Source organism: Eretmochelys imbricata, chromosome 7 (genome assembly GCF_965152235.1).
Source record: "Eretmochelys imbricata isolate rEreImb1 chromosome 7, rEreImb1.hap1, whole genome shotgun sequence".
Taxonomy (NCBI): Eukaryota; Metazoa; Chordata; order Testudines; family Cheloniidae; genus Eretmochelys; species Eretmochelys imbricata.
The window spans coordinates 114,793,692-114,816,059 of NC_135578.1; the positions used below are offsets into that span (position 1 = coordinate 114,793,692).

General features: G+C 39.2%; 1 protein-coding gene across 13 annotated transcripts in view; it reads right to left on the reverse strand.

Moving 5' to 3' along the window:
• VTI1A (vesicle transport through interaction with t-SNAREs 1A) overlaps window positions 1–22,368 on the reverse strand; it is a 356,897-nt gene that overhangs the window by 108,168 nt on the left and 226,361 nt on the right. The window contains exon 8 of one of the 13 annotated variants that reach the window (XM_077823156.1): window positions 13,259–13,612. The exons of the other annotated variants lie outside the window; for them this stretch is intronic. Coding sequence (XP_077679282.1) covers window positions 13,549–13,612 — 64 coding nt within the window. The 3' untranslated portion in view covers window positions 13,259–13,548. Of the gene's footprint in view, window positions 1–13,258; window positions 13,613–22,368 lie in introns of those variants that run through there. 13 annotated transcript variants of the gene reach the window in all.

Below are 22,368 nucleotides of genomic sequence, written 5' to 3' on the forward strand. Positions count from 1 at the left end.
TTGACAGGTTAGTAAAAAAAAAAAAAAATCCACATTCATATGACCCTGGAACAAGCTATTTGTTTTAATTAGCATGCTGTTGGTTAACTTAACCCTATGTAACCATCATAATTGGCTATTCCTAAATTGGGTTTGATAGCAATAAAGTAAATAACTAAAAAATAATGAACACAAATCTTTAAGGAGAACTTTCGTATAAAAACGCGTAAGAATTTGTATCCATTGTTTTCCTTTATTAGAATACAAATGTATACTTTTCTCACCATAAATTTGGAATATTAGAGCAACAATATCCCTCTATCTTGCATAAAGAAATTGCCACTATAGTCTTTCTGGAAGCATCAAAATAACTTTAAGTTAGTACGATTTAGGGAGGCTGTGTTCGATCAAGATTCTCTGTATCAGCTCCGGAGTCCCATTCATCAATCTATTAGTTAGTTGGTAGGCATGGAAGAGATCAGTTAGCCTCTCTGTGCCTCAGTTTGCCCATTTGTAAAATGGGGACAATATTTTTAGTTGCGTTAACATCAAATACAGATGTGATTTTTTTTATTGTTAAATGTTTTTTTCAAAACCTGGATTATAGCCACTATACTGTAAAATTCCATAGTATGTTTATTATTAGCATGCTACCAAAAGCTGCTGTGGTTTCTTAGAGTAATGAGGACTTTGTGATGGTAAGAAACACATGGATAAAGTTAAATTAGACATTATAGTTGTCTAAAGGAAGGAGTCTTGTAGTGTGTAGCTGTTTCCATAGATACAATTAGCTGCGCCGTATGTTGTTGCTAGATAAAGTTCCATATTCAGCCACATTCCAGTACATTTCCACACAAGCACATTGAATACTATCTTACTTTATAAGTAGTCCAAATTAAGTCAATGAGGCTATTGTGGAGTAAGGTGCTATAAGGTGCCAGAATCAGAATATGGATTTGATTCTGCCACTGAGCCAGGGTGTCTGGCTAAAACCTGGTTGCTCTTGGAACTGATTAAAACATGATTAAAAGTTGTAGCATAGATAGAGGTAACTGTGTTCCAGATCCAGGACTACTCCAAAGTTAGGACAAGATTAGGTATCACCTGCACTACACTTTTTAACCGTGTCATAACTAAGGCTTTTGACTTGATTATAGCTGCTATATATATATAGGAGTAGTTACTTTCCCAAAGAAGTTCCATTAGTTATGGTGAAAGTTGTTGATTTAAAAATCTCAGATGCAAGATCTTTGACCTTGCAGAAATGTAGCAACTCCTGCCTCTAGTTCATTAGCTGCCTCTTAAAAGATTACCAGATTTCTTGCAAAGAACAAATGTTTTTCAAACAAAACCTAGCAGAAATGGTCTTTGGGAGCAAACCAGTTCTGAAAACAACATGTGCTCACCTTACTAAAAGTAAGAAAAAAAAGCAATCAAGAATGTGAACTAAAATAAAAATGTCAGGGGGAAAAACCCAGTGCTAAACACACTGAGTCTTCAAAAGCCTCAGAAAGCCAGAGTGTACTACTACAGAATTAAGGAGCCCCAAAGCTTTCCTTGGAGGTCTCTCAAATTTTATAAGAATTTGCAAATGCATAACATAACCAGACCCCTAACACCACTTCATAATACATCCTGATCCTGATTACATATGATGTACAAACCTTTACAGCAGAAATAATAGTATTTGAAGCAAATACTCAAGGGCAGCCTTAAGCATTTTAGCTATCATGAGTTACAAAACTTTAAGTGGTTCAACAGTTTCCTCTCTGGGGCATAAACATCACATCCCCAATGGCTTCTGATACTGTCTGAGAAAGAATGAGTGCAACTTTCTGGCCAACTTTCTCCATTCCGCACTGACAGGATAGTGGGGCATGCACTAAACTCCTGATTTGAGAAGAAAAATCCCGCGAGACACAAAAACCAATGCCACATACAATGACCAGCCTGAAAAACATACTTTCACTGTTAAAGATTTCATTTCTAGAAAAATGACATTGATTTAATAAACCCTGGACAAAGCAACAGCTTGTACAAGATACAGTCGGATTCATAGGGGTCTCTGTGCACACGCAACACAGTGAACATGTCGCTTCTGAAATACTATTCTCAATTACAGGTTTCAGAGTAACAGCCGTGTTAGTCTGTATTCGCAAAAAGAAAAGGAGGACTTGTGGCACCTTAGAGACTAACCAATTTATTTGAGCATAAGCTTTCATGAGCTACAGCTTATGCTTAAATAAATTGGTTAGTTTCTAAGGTGCCACAAGTACTCCTTTTCTTTATTCTCAATTAGTGGACGAAGTTATGATGAAATGCAAATACCACTACAGAAAATGTATGTATCACTCCAACCTGAACAAAAGAGGAGTTAAAAAAAGAAAGCTTTTAAAAATAAGGAACTGCTTAAAGCAAGCTGACTCCATTGAATGAAGATACCGGAATGACTAGAAAGTTTTCTTTCAAGTAAGTTTTTAAACTGCATCTCTAAAAAGTTTAGTCCCATGAAACTCTTCTTATGATCCCCTCTAACAATGAAGCCACTGTTTTCATTGACCTTCACACAAGGCTAGATTGTGGAATTAATACAAGCACTGAGTAAATGGCAGTGCATAGTACAGGGACTGTCTCATAGTCACAAATCAGTTCTTCCTTCTCTTGTGCTTCTCTGGGGAAGTAAGCTGTGCCAGTCAGATAGTGGCCACTGTTAAGGCTCCTCCCACTCTCGGCCCCTGCCTGCCCTCTGACCCTTTAACTTTCTGCATGGGTACCTCATAACTGAGCTCTTTTAAGAAACAGTTTTAATTTAAGTCTGTAATTTTATTTAATATCTAATAATAAATAAAAATCACCTCTTTGCACATCGCACCTTTCATCCAAGGACTGCAGAATGCTGGCTCAGTATTATCCTCATTTTAATAGTAGGGACTCCGAGGCACATGTACACGCCCAAGAGAACTGAATCAAACAGGATGGCCATGGATAGCTATGCAACTCTTGCAGATTCATTAGGACAGCTTAAGTTGATGTCATAAAACTGACTAAAGCATTCATATTTTATTCTCAGGACCGCACACTGTTTAGGCCCAGACACGCTTCTATTAAAGCCAATGGCAAAACTGCCCTTGACTTCGGCTGGAAAAGGTTTGGAAACTACCTATTGTTTCACTGATTTAAAGAAACATATTGTGTACCGCCACCAAAGTACTCTCCAGGCTATTGGAGCAAGGGAAAAGGGGAAGAGCACCAGCTGATGAGAATGGTGGGCTGCCATCTTCCTTAATTTTCCTCAGAAAAAAATATACTATGGCAATCCTCTGTAGGATGTGGTTATCCTCTGAAAATTATCTGTGCAAAACAAAGGCAACAGACACAATCTTTTAGTACAAAGACTTAGGTCTGCACCAATCATTTGGTGCCCTTTAAAAATCCACCAGAACCCAATGGAATATTCTGAAGCATCTACTTGGCCTACAACTTTTTAACATGCCTTGCTCTGTCTCCAAATTGGACCTGTGCACAAGATATTACCAACCCTGTATGAAACATCTAAAATGAGCCATTTTTGAGAAGCGGCCAAAAAAGTGCTTAAAGGATCTGCAAATCACGATCAACAAACTTTTTCTTAGTCTCATGTTTTAAAAACCTCATGTATCAACACATAAGTCAGGCAAAATATTATTTGTTGGCCACACGTGATGTATACAAAATTTGAAGGAATGAGCAACTTTCTTGGGGATTTTTAGTAAGGAAGATCAAAATCAGATTTAAAACAGAGAGCAAATTTCCAGTTTAATTAAGAAGTTAATATAATAAAATATTTTAAAATGTATATTTCATAAATTATATTTCTATATTTGATTACTAGCAGCAAAAGTAGTGGATATAATTGTTTAAAAAGCCAAATAAATTTTAAAGCAACCCCAATTTTGTATACAATCCTTATTTCATTTTCAACACCTGGTTTAAATGTTAGGCAAAAGGTCAAACCACAACCTTAAATATTTAAACTGGTCAATGACAGTCAAGTAGTCAAGGAATTATCTCAAGTTTATTGTTAAATATGGATAGCCTTTGAGGTAACCTCAAGTACATGGCACGGCTTTCTAATGAGTTATTAAGTTATTAAGCTATGAAATACTTCTGAATTTTAAGCAACACTGAGTAGATCCAGGTAAAACAAATTAAAAAGACCATAATTATGCAACATCATGAGATGTGCCAGATGGTCACACTATGCATACATAAAAACTACATTAATAAAGTGAACATATTAATAAAAAGCTAAGGCTGGCCCTTCAAGACCTTAACAGTAATTGGAAAAGACTTACACAGCACATCTTGAATAATGTCCATTAACAATTTTGGTAAAGTCACTCTTCAACTAACTAAAACTGGAATAACTTATTCTTAAACCATACACTTCATCCACTGTATTATCTTCTGTCAAAGATCAGTGAAACATCATTAGTCAGTTTGAGTAATGTAGCAATTGTCTAATTGCCCTAACTTGAATCTTATTTCTAATTAACTTAACTGATTAACTATGAACTAGTTTCTAGATTCCAAGTATGATAGTTCATTGAAAGTCTAACCATCATCATCCCGAAGATCATTTGCTTTGAATGTTGAAGAACTCTTTCAAAAAGGGTGATGTTTAAAGAGATTTTACTTTTAACAAAGAGGCAAACTTCAGACACGAGAGACAGCTGATATATCATTGTATCCAGCAGGGCTAGGCAACCCGCGCAATCCTTCAGCAGTTTACTGCTCTGCTATCATATCATCCCAGAGAACAAAGATACGATAGAGATCATTCCAACAGTAACATCTACAGTGGCTCCCTTCTGGACCCTTTTGCCAGCTGATGAGCACTTCTGGGTCTTTCAAGTGGCAATAACCACCCAATGCCTTTTCACATGCATACGTATAGAGGGCCCAGTAGCCAGGAAGCTAGCACAGCCTCAGTAAAAGGGCTCTGCTGCAGACTATCCTCACTTCCACACAACAAGTAATTCCCAGGGATGCCTCATAGCTGTGTCCTGCTACTGTGTGTGTATATTGTGTTTAAAGGGAACAGACTCCAACCCAGCAGAACAATTTTAACCATGTGAGTAATTCCATTGACCTCCATAGTCTACTCATGTGCTTACAATTAAGCATGTGCTTAAGAGCTTTGGGGAACAGTGACAAGGCCTGATGATTCTCTTCCTTTGTCAAACTGAGGCTAGATGAATCTTTGCAGTGTACAAAGGCTTCATCCCTGACATCTATATTTCCAATCTCTGTGGAGGTTTTCTCCATAGCATGCATGGAAAAGGAGAATCAACATTTGAGGACTTACCTTTGCTTTTACTCACTTTTCCTCCCCTCATAGCAGATACACATGGACCTTAGGCCTTTTATATACCCACATGAAGTGTGCTAAAGACTGGCCCATTTAATGGATTACCATTAACAATATACTGTAGTCAAAAGATAAATACCATGCCTGTTTAAGTCATACTGACCTGCTTTATGACAATTACAACCATGCAGATGTTTATTATAATTTTTTTTCAGCTTTTAAAATGTGTTGGGGTTAATTATGCTATGCAAAATATTAATCCAAAATGTGTCTTTCAAAATGAGAAAATAGTTCAGCCTATTGGTCTGTAGTTACAGTTTCAGATGTTGTTCCTCACAACTGTAGCTAAATGAACCTGACCTCTTATAGAAAATATTGTAGTTACTTAGAAGGGAACAACACCTTTTAGGCTTCTGAACTGTAACAGCGGAGCCCCATGCTAAAGGCACGTTTGAGGCATACTCTTTACAACATTATTTTCAAGGCTGCAAGTACCCCTTCTTAAAGGAATAGAGAATTTAGGCTGATACAACAATCTGAGACTATTAGGGAATGTACACTATAGACCACCTTCCATCGTCTCAGAGATGGCGGTGTATGATGTTTTCTGTCATGGCCTCAGAAGACCTGGGTTATCACATTTGCTAGAGTGTTTTGGCAACACATGCTAGGATTGGGATGGTGAGTAAGGAGAGACAGTATGAGAGGAAAAGCTATTTTGTGGCTAAGGTATAGGAATTAAGAGTCAGGAGACCTGGGCTCTTGTTTTGGTTCTACCATGGTTTCCTCTGTGACTGTGGGTACATTTTTGTTCCTTATTTTCTCCCTAAGCATGTCACTTCACCTCTCGATGTCTCATTTCCTCAAATGTTAACATGGAGGTAATAATACTCCCTGTGCCAGAAATAAAGATTTGAAAAGCATTTTCAAATCCTCAGAGGCAAGGGGCTGAAAAAAACCCCTAAATGTTGTTATAGGTAAAACACAATATTGGAATAGGTCTTGTGGTACATTCAAAACCGTTGGAACGTGCTCAGGTTAGTAAGTAACAGTACTGTCATGGCAATGGTGAAAATCCCATTCAATTCTATGGGAGCCCGACTGGGCCAAAATCTCACATTTAGCTGTTCCCTTTCATCCCAAAGGAATGCAAAGCTCTTTACAAAACTGTAGCCAGGAATCACTTCATTCAGCACAGATATGCAGCAAGCTCAGGGGTGGAAAGTGGCAGCTGTTCAGCACACAAATTCATAGGAGCATTGTTCACTATCAATATTTGCTTTGCCATTGTTACACAGTTATCTAAGAGGTGAAAGGGTCTGAAGCATTTGTGTGCTTGTCAAAAATGATCACAGAAAGGCTGTCCTGATGCAAATACGCCTAGTAAATGGCAGATTAATGAGTTAAACAAGTGGTTAAGGATATTTTTTATATAGAACTCCTTTCCCTATCTGCGTGCCATTCATTTTGCAGCTCAGGAGTCATGTCTCTCTTTAATATATGATTTGCAATGCAATACTCCATGAGCTTCCATATGTGTCTTTTGTAAAAGTTTCAAATACAATTTGGCTCCTTGCATATCTTGGCTTTGGGAACAGGACTCTTACAATCCTAGAGGCAAAATACCAATATCCCCCTAGGATTATTGTGCACATCTGCATCTCTGGAAAACTGATATTATAAAGAGAAAAACTTTCAAGAAAAGCTCCCTTCAGAAAGCCTTGTTTTGCCCCAGGTATACCATTTTCTTCTTCAACTACTTGTAGGTTATATAACAGAGGATGAAGTGAGCTGTAGCTCACGAAAGCTCATGCGCAAATAAATTGGTTAGTCTCTAAGGTGCCACAAGTCCTCCTTTTCTTTTTGCGAATACAGACTAACACGGCTGTTACTCTGAAACATAACAGAGGACGAAGACTGTTGTTTTAGAATATCCTCATGTGGGTACCCTGAGAATAAATAATCTTCATATTGTTTAAATTTACAGAGTCAAATTATGGCTTCCTCTAGGAGGTGATGTAGTGGGAGAATGGAAGGAGCTGCTTTTCTCCTGCTCCATCAGAGTCACATATTAGGAAGCCAGAATACTGAAGTAAGCATTTCCTAAACGCCAGAAAATGGGGTATGACAAGCATGGCTGAATGCGCTCTAGACCCAAATGGAGAATGGACCAATTGGTTGGAGGCACAAGTGTGTGCATTTCCCTCTCTTCTCCTATTGTTCCATGAGGCTGGCTCTCAAAGACGCAATGTTGCCATCTCATGCAATTTTATTACAAGGCTTGTGATATTTGGTATTTTTCTTAAAAGCACCCGCTCCAGAAGTCTTGTGATTGCTTGAGAAGCTCAATATTAATTTAAAACAAGCACAATTAATTTTCTAAACCTCATGGTTGTGAAAAAAAGCATGAAATTGTGAGTGCTAAAGGCACCAAATGAGAAGCAAACAAAAAGGACAGAACATTATTATTTTTCTTAAATCTGATTTTTTGGGGCCTTGACTCATGATTTTTGTACACGGCATTGGTACTATCATCCACCTCTTTGGAGGAGGAATAAAGTGCCACACCTGAGCATGCTCCCTCCAGAGCCACCTGAGATAAAATGCTTGCCCTTGTACTCAGTGGACGGAATGCCTCCAGCTACCACGCCTAGGCTACGTCTACACTGCACGCCACTTGAGGCAGCATGTACGGTATATGTAGCTAGACTACAGTGAAAGGCTCGGCAGTGGGGAGCTTTTGGAGCCTTTCCCCAATGACTCCCCCCTGCCAGAGCCTTTGTCCTCTTCCAGAGTTTTACTCTTCAGCGGGGAAAGGCTCTGGCTACTCCCTGACAAAGGGAAAGTCTCCGGTAGCAGGGAACTGCCTAAGTCTTTCCTTGAGGTGAGGAAAGACTCCAGTAGTGGGTAGGCAACTGCAGGACACTACACGGCTAAAAACAGCAGTGTAGATGGGGGAGGTGCTGCTTGGGCAGTAGAGAGCAGTGTAGTGCAGAGTACATACAGGTACTCATCCCCAGGGTTCAGGCACGTCTTTACTCAACTAAGTAGTGCCTCACCATCAATACTGTTACTTATACCTGTGCAAGGGGGACGTGTCGCGTATATGTACTCTTCATGCCACTGAAAGAGGTGTGCAGTGTAGACGTATCTTCCATGTTACTGAGGCTGTGAAAGTCAGAACATAGAGTCTTGAACATGGAATAGTTTTTGAGATGATTTGAGTCCTTCAGTTGAAAGTCATCATATTACAGCGATAGCAGCCACTACAGTAATGGATGTGTAATTCTTTCCATTTTAACCTCCTACTAATAGTTAGGTGCTCACAGCTTTCTGATATTTCCATCTTTCAGGCTGAAATTTTCCATTCTTGGTTTTTGCCAGATTTTTTTTTTGTTAAGTCTGAGGAAAAGGAGATCAGCTTTTTTGAGTATGCAAAGAGTTAAAAAAAACAGAGTTTTTCCCATTAAAAAAATGCTGTGACTTTTGCTGTTGTTGCTCTAGACATTTGAAGCTGAGATGGTTAGAGGATGAAACCTGAAATAGGGCATGGAAATAGCCATCACTGAGAAGAAAAGCCTTTGCTTGTCTTGGAGAAAATTTATTTTGGCTTCATCAAGTTGTATAAACCTTTGAAAAATATGTATTGAGCATGTGCAGGCAATTTTTTTTTTAAACTAAACTTATAAAGGATGCATTTGAGCAAGGTATTAGACAATTCATTTTACTTGTGATCGAAGCTGTATTTGAGTCTAAATCTCCAGAGCTACACGGAAAAAACATTAAGGCCTAATGCTCCAAAGTGGCCCATTAATTTTGAGTAACATGTTTTTTGAGACACCAGCATGAGATAATTTAAGGTTCCCAAAACGGAGACACTCAAAATCAAAATACAGCTTTAAACCTCCACACCACATACTATAATTTCACCTTCATCATAATGTCATACTTCTATCTGAAATAGTTTTTGATAGAAAAACAGGTGTTAATGGTACACAAGAATGGCCATACTGGGTCAGAGCAATGGTCCATCTAGCCCAGTACCCTGTCTTCCGACGGTGGCCAGTGACAGATGCTTCAGAGGGCATGAACAGAATAGGGCAATTCTGAATGATCCATCTCCTCTCATCCAGTCCCAGCTTCTGGGATTTGGAGGTATAGGGACACCCAGAGCATAGACCATCTTGACTAATAGCTCTAGAGAGACCAGTCTGCCAAATGCACTTAAAACCTCTACTCAATTTTCTGTATCCTACCAGAATAAGAGGGGTATCTATTTTATTTAGCAGATCATAGTCTAGTTTTTAGTTTTAAAAAGATTTTCAAGATCAGTATTGATAGTAATGGGTTTTGTGGTAACAAACTAATTAGCAGAGTAAATTATTGTTCTAGTGTAGTTAGATTTAATGCCAGTACATTATACTGTGTCCTGGATCCACAGAATTTTAATGTGGGGTTTTAAAAAGCACTCAGGACTGGTCTAATTTTACTCCCATTGAAGTCAAAGTTATAACTTTTTTTTATTAAAATAAGAACATGCCAACCTTCTATTGCATTACATTATAACCAAGCAAAGGTGAGCTGAGCAAAATGGCTGACAGTAAGTGTAATCTTGGTAAACAGTACCCAGTCTGTGGGCACACAGTTTACAAAATCAGTGGGCATACCAAATATCTGGAGGATATCACAGTCCAGATAATGGATGCTAGACTATGCAACATATCCAGTAATCACCTCACTAATGGTATCTTGACAGCACTATTGTTCTTACCCTCTTAATGTTCCCTCTCTGGAGAGAGAGAGGGGTTTACACAAGAGTGAAACTGGGACCTGGAATGTATTTCTATCCTTTCTGATTCTACTTACTGAACACAGCTGAGGCAGTGAGTTTCAGTACAAAATAGTCAGACTCCTTTCTCACCCCAAAGTGTATATACAACAAGAATAAAGTTTACATGAAAAGCTCATGTCACATATATAACTATGTAATCGCATGAGCTAATAATACTGAGTCCAGGATCCAAATTTATATTAATTAAAAAATGGCTATAAAGATCTATAGAATCTGGGTATACAGACTCTTAATTTATCAGAGAAAACATATTTCACTATAAACTTATTTGTGTAAATAAGCAGAAAATAAATCCAAGGGAATATTTATTTTTCTCTTCTTTTAAAAAGCTAGAAAGCACATTGGTTTTTGTGCTTGATCTATAGACAGGAAAACCACTAAACACAAGGAACAGTAAATAAATGCCTTTCTTTTCATGCAAGGGTATGTGTTACAATATAGATTTATTAGCATTTCTCAAAATATGGCTGAAAGATGAAATGCAGATTAATAAATTCAAGGTAATTACAGTGCAACAAAGCCAGAGCAATTAAGAACACATTAGAAAGCTATAGCGATGACAATTAATAACCATTGGAATGAATGGAAAACGGCTTTGAATGCAAAAATAGTAGATTTGGAAGCGTAGTCTGCACTACAAAAGATTTGCTAGTATAGGTGAGCCAGTACAGCTTTAATCGCCAACCCTCCTACTGTAGCGTACCAGTAAAAAGTGTTTTTGCCAGTGTCTCTTACACCAGCAGGCCTAACAAAATAAACTATATCAGCAAAAGCACTTTTATGCCGGTATTTCTGCCGCAGACAAGCTTTAGGTGGTATAGATTTATTGGGTGGAAAAAAAAAAAATCACACCCCTAATGGACATTGCTTTACCAGCAAAGTTTTTAGACTGGGCCTTAAAGCAGTTATTTTTTTCAGTTATTGCTTTCCACAACCACTCCTTACCCTGAACGTATGGTGCGTTTTTACTTTTGGTAAAAAGCTGACACCAACTATGAACTATTAATTTGTGTCTTGTTCAACTGTTCTTTATACAATTCAGGGATTTTTTTAAAAAAGTTTAATCTTCTGTTTTTCAAGGGGAAAAAAAGCTGACAAGAGAACAAACAACTAAAGTTAAGGACTGTTCTTCCTCATCTTGCAACAGAGGGTCATGGAGCATATATGAAAGATTTTGAATAGAACTATCAATCTCTCATATTAATGATTTGTTGTTGCCATTCTCTACATACCAGAGTAAATACAGTCCATTAGCATTAAAAGAACTATTTCTGATTTTGTGGCTGTGACCTGACTTCCCAGCTAAAACAAATTCCACAGTAAACAATGACTTGAATACTTTCCACTCTCAAAGCTCACACAGAAAACAGTGGTATCAAGGGGATATAATTTGTTCAAGCACATGGGGGGGGGGAGTGCTTTGTTTATAAGCGCTTAAACTACCCTTGCCTGAAGGAGTTTGTTATGACAAATGTCACATTTTGTTATTACGACAAACAACTGTATGTTTTGAAGCACATCTGTGTCCAATAACTAATGTATTTTTATAAAATTATCAAAACCTCTGCTTTAAACATTGTACAGAACAGAGTCACTCATGTTTAATTTTATTTCTGAGGTAGCACTACAATATTTTCTTAATATTCTCCACCTCTCCAAGCCATTTCCTGTGGTTTGTCTTAAAACGTAGCTTTGTCAGCCTAAACGGTAGTGTCAACTACACATAAGGGTTTAGAATGAAAGCTACTGTATGATTTGAAATGATTCCATGAGATGCAGAATCAGCAGAGGCCCAGGGCTGAGTGGGTCTGGAGTCTGAGCTAACTTCTCATTTCTAGAGTTGGTTTTGTCTCCCAGATCAGGGATAAAACAAGTTAGTATGGGGGGAAAGATTGTGTTGCCTCTGCTCATGTTGCTTCTGTTCTGTGCTACACTCGTTAACACATTAAATAAATATTTAATGAGGCACCATACCTTTTATTTTAGTTTAAATTAAATAAGCTCTTCCTTCCATTGGAAATTGACTTACTAAGTCCCCAGAGAGTAGAGATATATTTATTCTTCAAAATATGAATATAGATTTGGAATACTTATAAGTTTGGTGATGTTTCCATCTCAGATTTTGGCATGGCCCCTCCAAAATTCAGATTTGGATGCAAATTCCAAAGGTGGGAGGTATCCAGAACAGCAGTTTTGGGCCCATCACTAGTGGAAACAGCATTTTTTTTGACTATGTAGTCGCATCTTTCATAGTTAATGATTTTATAACCAAAGGGTCCTGTAACAAAAGGGTAAAAAAGCCCCGGAAAGTGCTGGGCTCTTTGGTGCTAAAAAGGCACTATGTAATTACATACAAAGCAATGCCCTGAAAAGTTACAAAGAGAGAAGATTTTGCATCATAATTTGACAGTGACTGAAAAACATACAAGGTTTCTGGGTCTATTTTAGTCTTCATGTATGAGTAACTCCTACTGATATCAAGGGAAGGCACATGCACATACAGCCATCTATGCAGAGGAGAGACCCTTGCACATGTTAGAACCCCAGTACGAATTTGTGCAGATGCAAGAGTCTCTCTGCATGGAACCAAATGCAAGACAAGGGTAACTGAAAGTACAGTGCTCAATTTGATCTTTTCCTATTTCATATGTGATGGTGAAAATTATAGTGATTATTTACTTGAGAGCCTGATAGTGGTAGTCGGAATCAAGTACAAAATACAGGCACCATTGTGCGAGCTCCCCTACCATGTTTATTCAGTTCTGGAGATATCTTCAGTAGGACTGCCAACTATGCCAAACTGTGTACGGAGGAATTATACACAATAAACATCCCTCAATGGAGAAATGATGATGATGTATTTTATTTAAGTCAACTTGAGAAGTTTCACAATATCCTAAAACAGAACTATGCAATTACCTCTTCTTCTTGGCATCAGTTCCCTCTTTATGAGCAAAACCACCCCAGCAATTACAGGAGAAAAGCAAAACCAAACACAACTGAACCAAGAAAGCCTCTTATCTATTCACCTCACCATGGTATTTTTTAAATTAATTTGTTAAAGGCTTTGGGGGGAAAAAAGCATTAGGTGCTCTTTATAGCTGGAACATGTATGGCCTTCTTCAACTTCAATGACAGTGAGCTGTAGCTCACGAAAGCTTATGCTCAAATAAATTTGTTAGTCTCTAAGGTGCCCTCCTTTTCTTTCAGCTTCAATGTATTTCTCACAGATGCTTGAGTATTAATGGACTCAGCCAAAGAAGTAGCAATATTGGACTTTAAGTACTTTACACAATTAAATGCTAATGTTTCAATCATTAACAATAACACTAAATACCATTCCGAGAAGCATAATGCATGCAACGTATTAAAAGAAATGTTTCTGCAGCTTCCAACCTTTTAGTTCTTCTAAACAGCAGAGAATGGGAAGCCTAAAAACAAGTAGCATTTATTATTATTGGTTATAAAAAGAGTATAACACTAAAGCTGAGCAAACTACTAATGACCACAACTATAGACTCTAGCATATTGCCTTCACGTACTCCTGGCTTTTTTCTGTTGTTCCATGTGCATGCAGAATAAAGAAGTCTGCTTCAGGGGGAGAGTTTTCTTGGATACTTTTACTTTAAATGAGTATTTTCCATTTTTCTTTTAATCTCGATACTGTCAACTTGTTCAGTTTTGAAATCTGAATTGATGCAAAAATCCAGATGACAGTCAAGGGATTTAATAATCAGATGTCTCTCTGGGCTGTTTGGAAATGTGCGTTTCATATTATATTAAAAATATTGGCATCCATGAGTGTTGTGGCAAAACTAGCTGATACAGCAGCGGCCATAACAGTAGTAGTCTGGCAAGTGATGCGAAAGAGAACAAAGTGCTATTGTGAATTTGTATTAAGCTATTACAAATGATGGCTCTATTTTGTAAGGATAAGGCAGTAAAGAGGTCACTTTATTTATATAGCCACACTGCAGTTCTAATTAATGGTGATATCAAAAAGTGTTAGCCAGTAAAAATAAATAAATCTGAAATTGAAAGAAACTAAAAGCAAACCCTGCCCTGACTGAATGAAGCTGTGGAAAGGGGATGGAGAAGGTGCAAGTCTTGTGGTAGGAACATGACCCCGCCTACTGGGGGCAATGCAAAATGGCCCAGGGCAGCAAGGGGAAAGAAGGGAACAACAGTGGAGGAACATATTTTAGTGCTGCCCCCAAAGGAGCATTATACATCTGTTTTAGCGCATGCTGCTAACCTCAGCAAAAGTGTTGGAGTCTGGGGGCTGAGCCATGCTCCAAGCAGGCAAGTCATGTCCCCTTGGGACTGTGGTACATTGTCTGGGGTTGAAATCTGGAGCCCTTCCTAGCATCCTTGCAAGCAACACTGCAATCCTGTTATACTGGGTGTGTGGCAAGAGAAGCAGGTTTCCTCTGCCCTCTCTTTTCTTTCATTAACCCAGGCAGCAGAGAGCAGGATTTTGCCTTCAGTTAAAACATTTGCATTTCCTTTTCCCCCAGAAAGCAGTCAGAGAGTTCGCCTTATCACACGGACAGTTTTCTATAAAGCAATCAACAACAATGTTTTAATGGTCTTTCTTGAAGGGAGGCTTGTCTCTGTCCCCCAAACAAGACAACAGCAGAGAAATCAGCTGATACACATTAAGAAAATGTAAGAGGAAAAAAAATTCTCGTTCAGTATTTAATTGTAAAAATATGGTTGGGAGGGAAAGAGCGTTCGAGAAAAGTTCCAGTGTTACTAGTATCTGAAACCACTACTTTGAAAGGTATGATAGAAGGGTTTTAACACTACTAGCATTCTGGTGGATGAAGACGTTTCCTTAGCCTCATAGTTCAACTGTCCTACCTTGGTGCTTCATGACCCTTTCCACATCCCTTTCCATTCCCTCCCCTCCCACCAAGTTGAGATCTGTCTATAGTTTAGCAATGTGGGAAGGGCAGGTTGGTTGTGACCCCCAACACCTGTTCATGACCTGAAATGTCTTTAATTTTGTATGAAAAAAAACAGATGAGAAAAAACAACTAAACAACAACTCACCTGAGGAGAGTGGTCACCATTTAAAAAGTCAACATTTGTCAAAAGGTTACTACCCAGTGGAATCTGAGGTGTGGTAGTAATTTCCTTTTCTATGTATACAGAAAAATCTCTGATATCTCAGATATCACTTATGTGTGGTAACTTTTGGCAAATGCTAACATGAATGGCTACTGCGATGGAATATGTACAAACTACTCTCACTATGCGACAAACAATTTATATTAAGGCTGGCTGGATTTTTTCTTTTAACAAACAAACTAGTTTATTAAGAGGTCACTGTCAAGTAATATAAGCCCAGCATTTATGTATTTTTAAAATGGGAGGTGGTGAAGATAAAACAACAGGTGACAAAATATTTTCAGAGGTGTTTTGAAAAATAATTGTACGGGCTTTCTTTTTTCTTCTTCTTATTTATATATTCCCCTATGCTTCCGGGAACCCAAACACAAAAGCATTGTGCTTACCATGCATGAGAACTGGAAAGTGAAACTCACTTTAAAATGAAAGTGAACAAACTTGTTTCACTGACCTAGGTGGCTGACGGTCAAAAAATAAAAACTGCTCATTGGTGAGATGTAAAACAAATCTTTCCATAACTTTCCAGTTGGAATAATGTAAGGATTAAAACAATCTAATAATCATCTAAGGAATGTTTTGAGACCATCATCGCTTTTAAGTATTACTCATCATTTAGACACACATGGTCAATATGTAGAGACCCACTCCTACTAAACATACAACAATATTTATCTCAAGCTTCCCCCAGTAAGAAAGATTTCTAGGATTATGTTTCATGCCTTTGCAATAGCCTCTAGAGAAACATAGCAATATACAAAAAGAAAAAGATTATTCTGCAGGTGGTTTTACCAAAAAATGCTAACAAAAATTAATATTGAAATAAAAGAAAAACCAAATAAGTAACAACACAGAACAAAGAGACCCCTGAAAGAGTGATGAAAACCACAGAATAGTGATTGGGGTGGCTTTCCATCTGAAGATGTGTTCTTCAGGGCCACCCCTCTCCTTCCTTGTCACAATGGAATCCAACTCTTCAGAGGATGATTACATATTCTCAGATCATGGATCAAAGAAAGCAGGCTACAGAGGGTCCCAAACTCAAACTGGTCTTAGAACTTACAGTTTAGAGAAGAGGGCCAGATTTAATAGGCTTCCCAACCAATCTATATTATACAGGTCAAACATAGTAATATTTTTTCCATAAAAACTGTATTGAATTATGTCAAATGAGCAAGAGGACAAAATAGAAACTCCAGTATGAGTAGCTCTCTATATTTATCAAACAGAGCACTTCTCTGATATCTTGTGCACCTGCTCCTCCTTTCAGTTTCAGAGGATGAGCACTTGCGACAAGCATTTCCATTCATTTCAGTGAATAGAATTTTAAACACACACAACCAGTGCCTAAAACAGAAGCTGATCAATGTTCTGAAGCATTGTCTTTTTCTTTCAACATACACAGCATCCCATACCTCACGAATATATAGTCTATTTCTATTGCACCATCTTTGGGGCAGGGAGCCTATCTCCTGGTCTGCAAAACACCTAGGACACTGCTGGTATGGTTTATATACAAAGTGTGTGTGTAAAGTAAAACAAAGTTTATTAAAATATTGCCATGGGTAATGTGGATAATGTGTTTGCATATATATAGGTATATTATTTATAAAGCATGCTGACAATGTCCTAGGTGCTTTGCAGACAAGCAAGACGACACACACACAAACAACATACTCCGTCTTATTCCAAAGAGAACATTGGCCAGCTATGAAGGAACAACACAGCTCATGAACAATTCCCTCTTGAAGAATGATAAATGGCTCATCTCATTTGATCACTTAGATGCCTCAAGATGAGTCCTCTGGCATGTGGGATTTTATTTTTCCCATGGCTTGCTGGTACTACTTTAATAAATCATCAATAATTCAAAGGCCACTGTTAAAATATGACCAGCAAAGTGCACCAGCGCTAGAGGTGTTCCATAAAACCTCTTCACAAAAACCTCATCGAGACTGCAGTGTTACCTTCATTTCCGCCAGCAGCGACGACTATTTGAGCCCTCTTCTAGTCTCCATATGGAGTGATGGCTAAAGAACAGGCTCACGATACTACATTTTTCAGGTGTACCCAGCTGTGAAATGAATATACATCTGGAATGTGTTTATATTAAAGGAAAGTTTTGGATTATAAAAGGAACAACAATAGTTTTGCAAACCACAGTGTTATTGTGCATGCTACTTGGGGAAATTTAGATTCATTAGATTATCCTCCTAGCTATTTTTCTAATTATTGTGGCAAAACTGTATTTAGTTTCTATTTTTTCAGGTCAAGTCAGTGCTGGTGGGAAGGGGGTTTAAGAGATTTTTTTTGGTGGTATTCACCGTCAGCTATGTGAGAGCAGGTTCTCTACAGAACCCTCCCAAGTCCAAATGGGGCAATGAGGATCAATAATCATTCATTCTGAAAAATGTCTGTTATATATTTATTCCCCATACAAGCTGGATGACTGCAATAGCGGTGCTCTTTGCAAAATAGAGCTGTCATAAATCCTTTTGTCCTTGAGTCCAGAAGGGTCACCTCCACATCTCCCCTGAGCACCTAGGCCCATGGAGTTAAAGCCACTCCAGTATTATGTGGTAAGTAATAGTATGTTGCCTCTATCCATTTTCTTTCATCTTCAAGGATCCTCAAACACTGTACAAACATTTGTACAAATTATAGCTCACTTTTGAAATGCAATTGCTGTTTAATAGCAATCAGTAATTTTACATCACAGTTCAGAGCAATTAGAAAGATGCCGTTTCTGACGGTATGGATTAGCTATATATTGGTTGAACCCACACAAATAATGTCATCCATCCTTATGTCCCAAACTGATATGTTAAAGGCCAGTGGAGCCGGAATTTTTACCAATAGCAGCCCCTGTACAAGGTAATCTCACAGGCTGAAAGTGCACCATGAATCTAGCACCTCCTCCAATCTAAATCCTACATTAGCAGCAACATGCTCAGGGACTGATTGTTGTACGACAGCCCCTTCCAACAGCAAGTCTGAAACAAAGACCCTTGTCTAAATTCTTTCTATGTTTCTCTCTCACCCTCTTTTACATCCATCTCAGTCCTAACCTCGCACCAGAGTCAGCAACACTGCCATTTAGTTAGTTCATTTATAAAATCTACTATTGGGCTCATCGCTTAGGGACGTGAGAACCATTCAGAGATTAATGAATTTTCTTCCTCACAATGTACTTCTGAGATCAGGAAGTCGTAGCATTCTCATTTTACAGATGGGATGCTGAGGCACAAGGAAATGATGTGCCCAAGGTTACACAGGATTTCAACCTAGATCTCCTTAGTCCCAGTTCCTTAACCATGAGACCATCCTTTCTCTTACAAGACAAGTGAGCCAGTTTCTTGATTCTTCTTTCCAGTTCAGGAGAAAAACTGAGTAACAGTGTTACAAGATTAAAAATAAAAAAAAGCTACAGTTAAAAATTGGAAGGTAACATGCTATCAAACGCACACAAACATGTATAAGTGTAGCATCTACCTTATATGAAATATGGATACAAAAAGCCTACATGAGTAACACTGGACTAGTGTGTTATTTTAAATATTTTAGCCACGAGAAAACTGTACTTAGAAAGCGTATATAATGGCTCATAAAATGAGACCTTTTATCTTCTCTTCATCCATAAGCTTGAAAATACTTTATCCCTGCAATTCGAGGCAACATAAAGAATCTAGTGAATAAATAAAATATCCTTTTTTCCCTCTACAAATATGGAGAGGAAAAAAAGAACTAAAAAACCCCTTCCCTCCTCGCCGGCAAACCACCCTCATATAAATAGCTTAGCCTTGAAACAGATTAAAAGACCTAAAGAGCTATGCCTTCACGTTAGCCATACAGAATAGAAAGCGAACACTTTTTTTTTTAATTAAAAGAAATTTTGTTATTGAGGATGTATGTAGTACCTGTCAGTACAGACACATAAAAAATAGAAAGCAAAAATGAAATCTCAATCTCTCATGTAGTAAGGTAGCTTTCACCTTTGGCTTCTTTATATGTATGTAAATAATTTAATTAGTGTAAAATACAGTGAAACCTACAAGGTAGCCTGTTCCTTTTGTAACAGATTGCCCCAAAGTATGGTAAGCTGATGGCGTATAATTCTGCTCCATCTTTATTAAACAACAATATTTGTTAAGCAGCTGGGTTGTGTTAATCATTTTGACTGTCAGCCTTGATCCTTTGGGCCTTGAAACCTCACTCATTCTCCACCAGCTCGAGTCACTTCTTTTGATTAACTGTTCACTGCTTACAGCCAGTCAAATTTTCACACTGGAGACCAGGCACAAATCCTCACAAATAATTATAATAATAATAATAAAAAAATAAAAAGAATCAATTGGAATCCTGTCAGGTATTTCAGTGTAAGCAGGATCAGCCCAAGGTTAATAAGAACCTTAAAGATATTTGGTTCATCCTATGCACAGATTCAGTGAAACAGGTCATTGAAGTTCATGGCATACTGTGGCATACTGGCATACTGTGGGGCCATGCGGGGACCCATAGCAGTGCCACTGACTTGAAGGTATCAGTTGTCCCCAAATCTGAAATGGTTGGGGGTGAGGACAAAGTCACAAAGCTCAGCCACCAAGTGTGCTGTGGCCTCACCAAGGATACTATTCTTGACCGCTTGTAGTCCATCCTGATGTGGAATATTGATGTAAAGAGCGTCTACATCCATGGTGGCCAGGATGGTGTTTTCAGGAAGATGACCAATGCATTGTAGTTTCCTCAGGAAGTCAGTGACAGGTTTCAGAGTAGTAGCCGTGTTAGTCTGTATTCGCAAAAAGAAAAGGAGTACTTGTGGCACACCTTAGAGACTAACCAATTTATCACTGCATTTTCCACTTTATGCATCCGATGAAGTGAGCTGTAGCTCACGAAAGCTTATGCTCAAATAAATTGGTTAGTTTCTAAGGTGCCACAAGTACTCCTTTTCTTTTTTAGGAAGTCGGTGGTGTCTCAAAGATAGCTAGGAGTGCTGGTAGCATAGGGTCTGAGGAGACAGTCCAAATAGCCAAATATTCCTGCTGTAAGAGTGCTAATGCCTGAGATGGTGGGGCATCCAGGGTTTCCAGGTCTATGGATCTTGAATAGCAGATAGAATACCCCTGGTTGGGGCTCTGGGGATGTGTCTGTGCAGATTTATTCCTGTGCTGTACCGGGGAGTTTCTTGAGCAGACGGTGTAGTTTCTTTTGGTACTCCTCAGTGGGATCAGAGGATAGCAGCCTGTAGAATGTGGTGTTGGAGAGTTGCCTCGCAGCCTCCTGTTCATAGTCTGACCTGTTCATTATGACAGCACCTCCTTTGTCAGCCCCTTTGATTATAATGTCAGAGTCTAACACTCAGCCACTCTATTTGGTATAAGCAATGGGTTTTGTTTACACATTGCTGAAAATAAAATTCAACTGATTGAGAAAGAGGGCTACTTCCGGTCTCAAAGATTCTTAAATCAGCAACCACTTCAGTGGCACAAATACTCTCTAGTACAGTGGTTTTCAAACTGTGGACTGAGACCCAGTACTGGGTCGCGGAATGTAAGGCACTGGATCTCGGTGGCTCGGTCAGCACTACCGACTGAGCCATTAAAAGTCCTGCTGGCGGTGCTGCCCGGCTAAGGCAGGCTCGTCCCTACCTGTTGTGACACTGCGCCCCAGAAGTGGCCAGCAGCATGTCCGGCTCCTAGGCGGGGGGGTGGGGTGTCACAGAGCTCCGTGCGCTGCCCCCACCCCGAGTACTGGCTCCGCACTTTCATTGGCTGGGTTCTGGCCAATGGAAGCTGGGGAGGAGGGGGGCGGTGCCTGCGGGTGACAGCTGCACGGAGGTGCTTGCACACCTCCGCCTAGGAGCCAGACCTGCTGCTGGCCACTTCCGGGGTGCAGCGTGGTCCGCAGTGCCAGGAAAGGCAAGAAGCCTGCCTTAGTACCCCTGCTGCGCCCCTGACCAGGAGCCGCTGCAGGTAAGCCCATGCCCACTCCCATGCCCCAATCCCCTACCCCAGCCCTGAGCCCCCCCACAAACCCAGAGTCCCCTCCTTCACCCAAAACCCCTCATCCCCATTCCCACTCCAGAGCCTGCACCCCCAGCCCAGAGCCCTGACCCCCTCCCACACCCAACCTCCCGGCCCCAGCCTAGAAAGTCCTCCCACACCCTGAAGCCCACATTCCCGGCCCCACCCCACAGCCCTCATCCCCACATCTCAACCCTGTGCCCCAGCCCTGAGCCCCTCCCAGACCCCAAACCCCTCATCCCCAGCTCCGTTGGGTCGTGAACATCTATAATTTTCTTCAACTGGGTCACCAGAAAAAAAGTTTGAAAACCACTGCTCTGGGCAATTTAATAATTCTGAACCTCTTCTTTAAATTTTATCTAATACAATAAAATGTTTGTTGTATTTCAAAGGCTTATGTTCCAATAGTTTGCAGTAATGGGCTTTCTGATGCTGGGTGATTATGAAACCCCCTTTTGTTCTCATAAGTTCATGATGTATGTCTATCTATAACTCTTTCTTGTTTATGGGAATAAGACCAGCCTTGTCTCACTAACTGTCATTTCAGAGGAAGAGTCACAGTTGTTTGACTTTTGATCTACATGGCAACTAGCTTCACCACCTGCACTGGGTATGAGCTGTTACTGAGCTTGCTTTGTACCATCTTGTGAACACAGCAAGCCTTTTAAACTAGAAACAAGCTGATATGTGAATATACCAATTTACAATGTAAACTTTCAGTCCAAACATATGGGCCGTCTTTATGGCCAAATGTGTGAAGTGCATATATTGTTTACTGATTATATCATTAAATAAAACAGATGGCTAAAGTTCTTCCTTCACCTATGGTGGATTAAAACACAATGGTGTAATAGTGTGGTAAAATGGCAATGTAAAGCATTGCTTTTTACTGGTACAGTATTATAAATAGCTGCTCACAAATGAGGTACAAGCCCCCACTGCCACTAATAGTAATTAGCTTAAGGCTGTACTGAAAAAATTGTACCCTCACAATCAACACGTGTACCACTCACACTTAAAACTACATTTAAAAA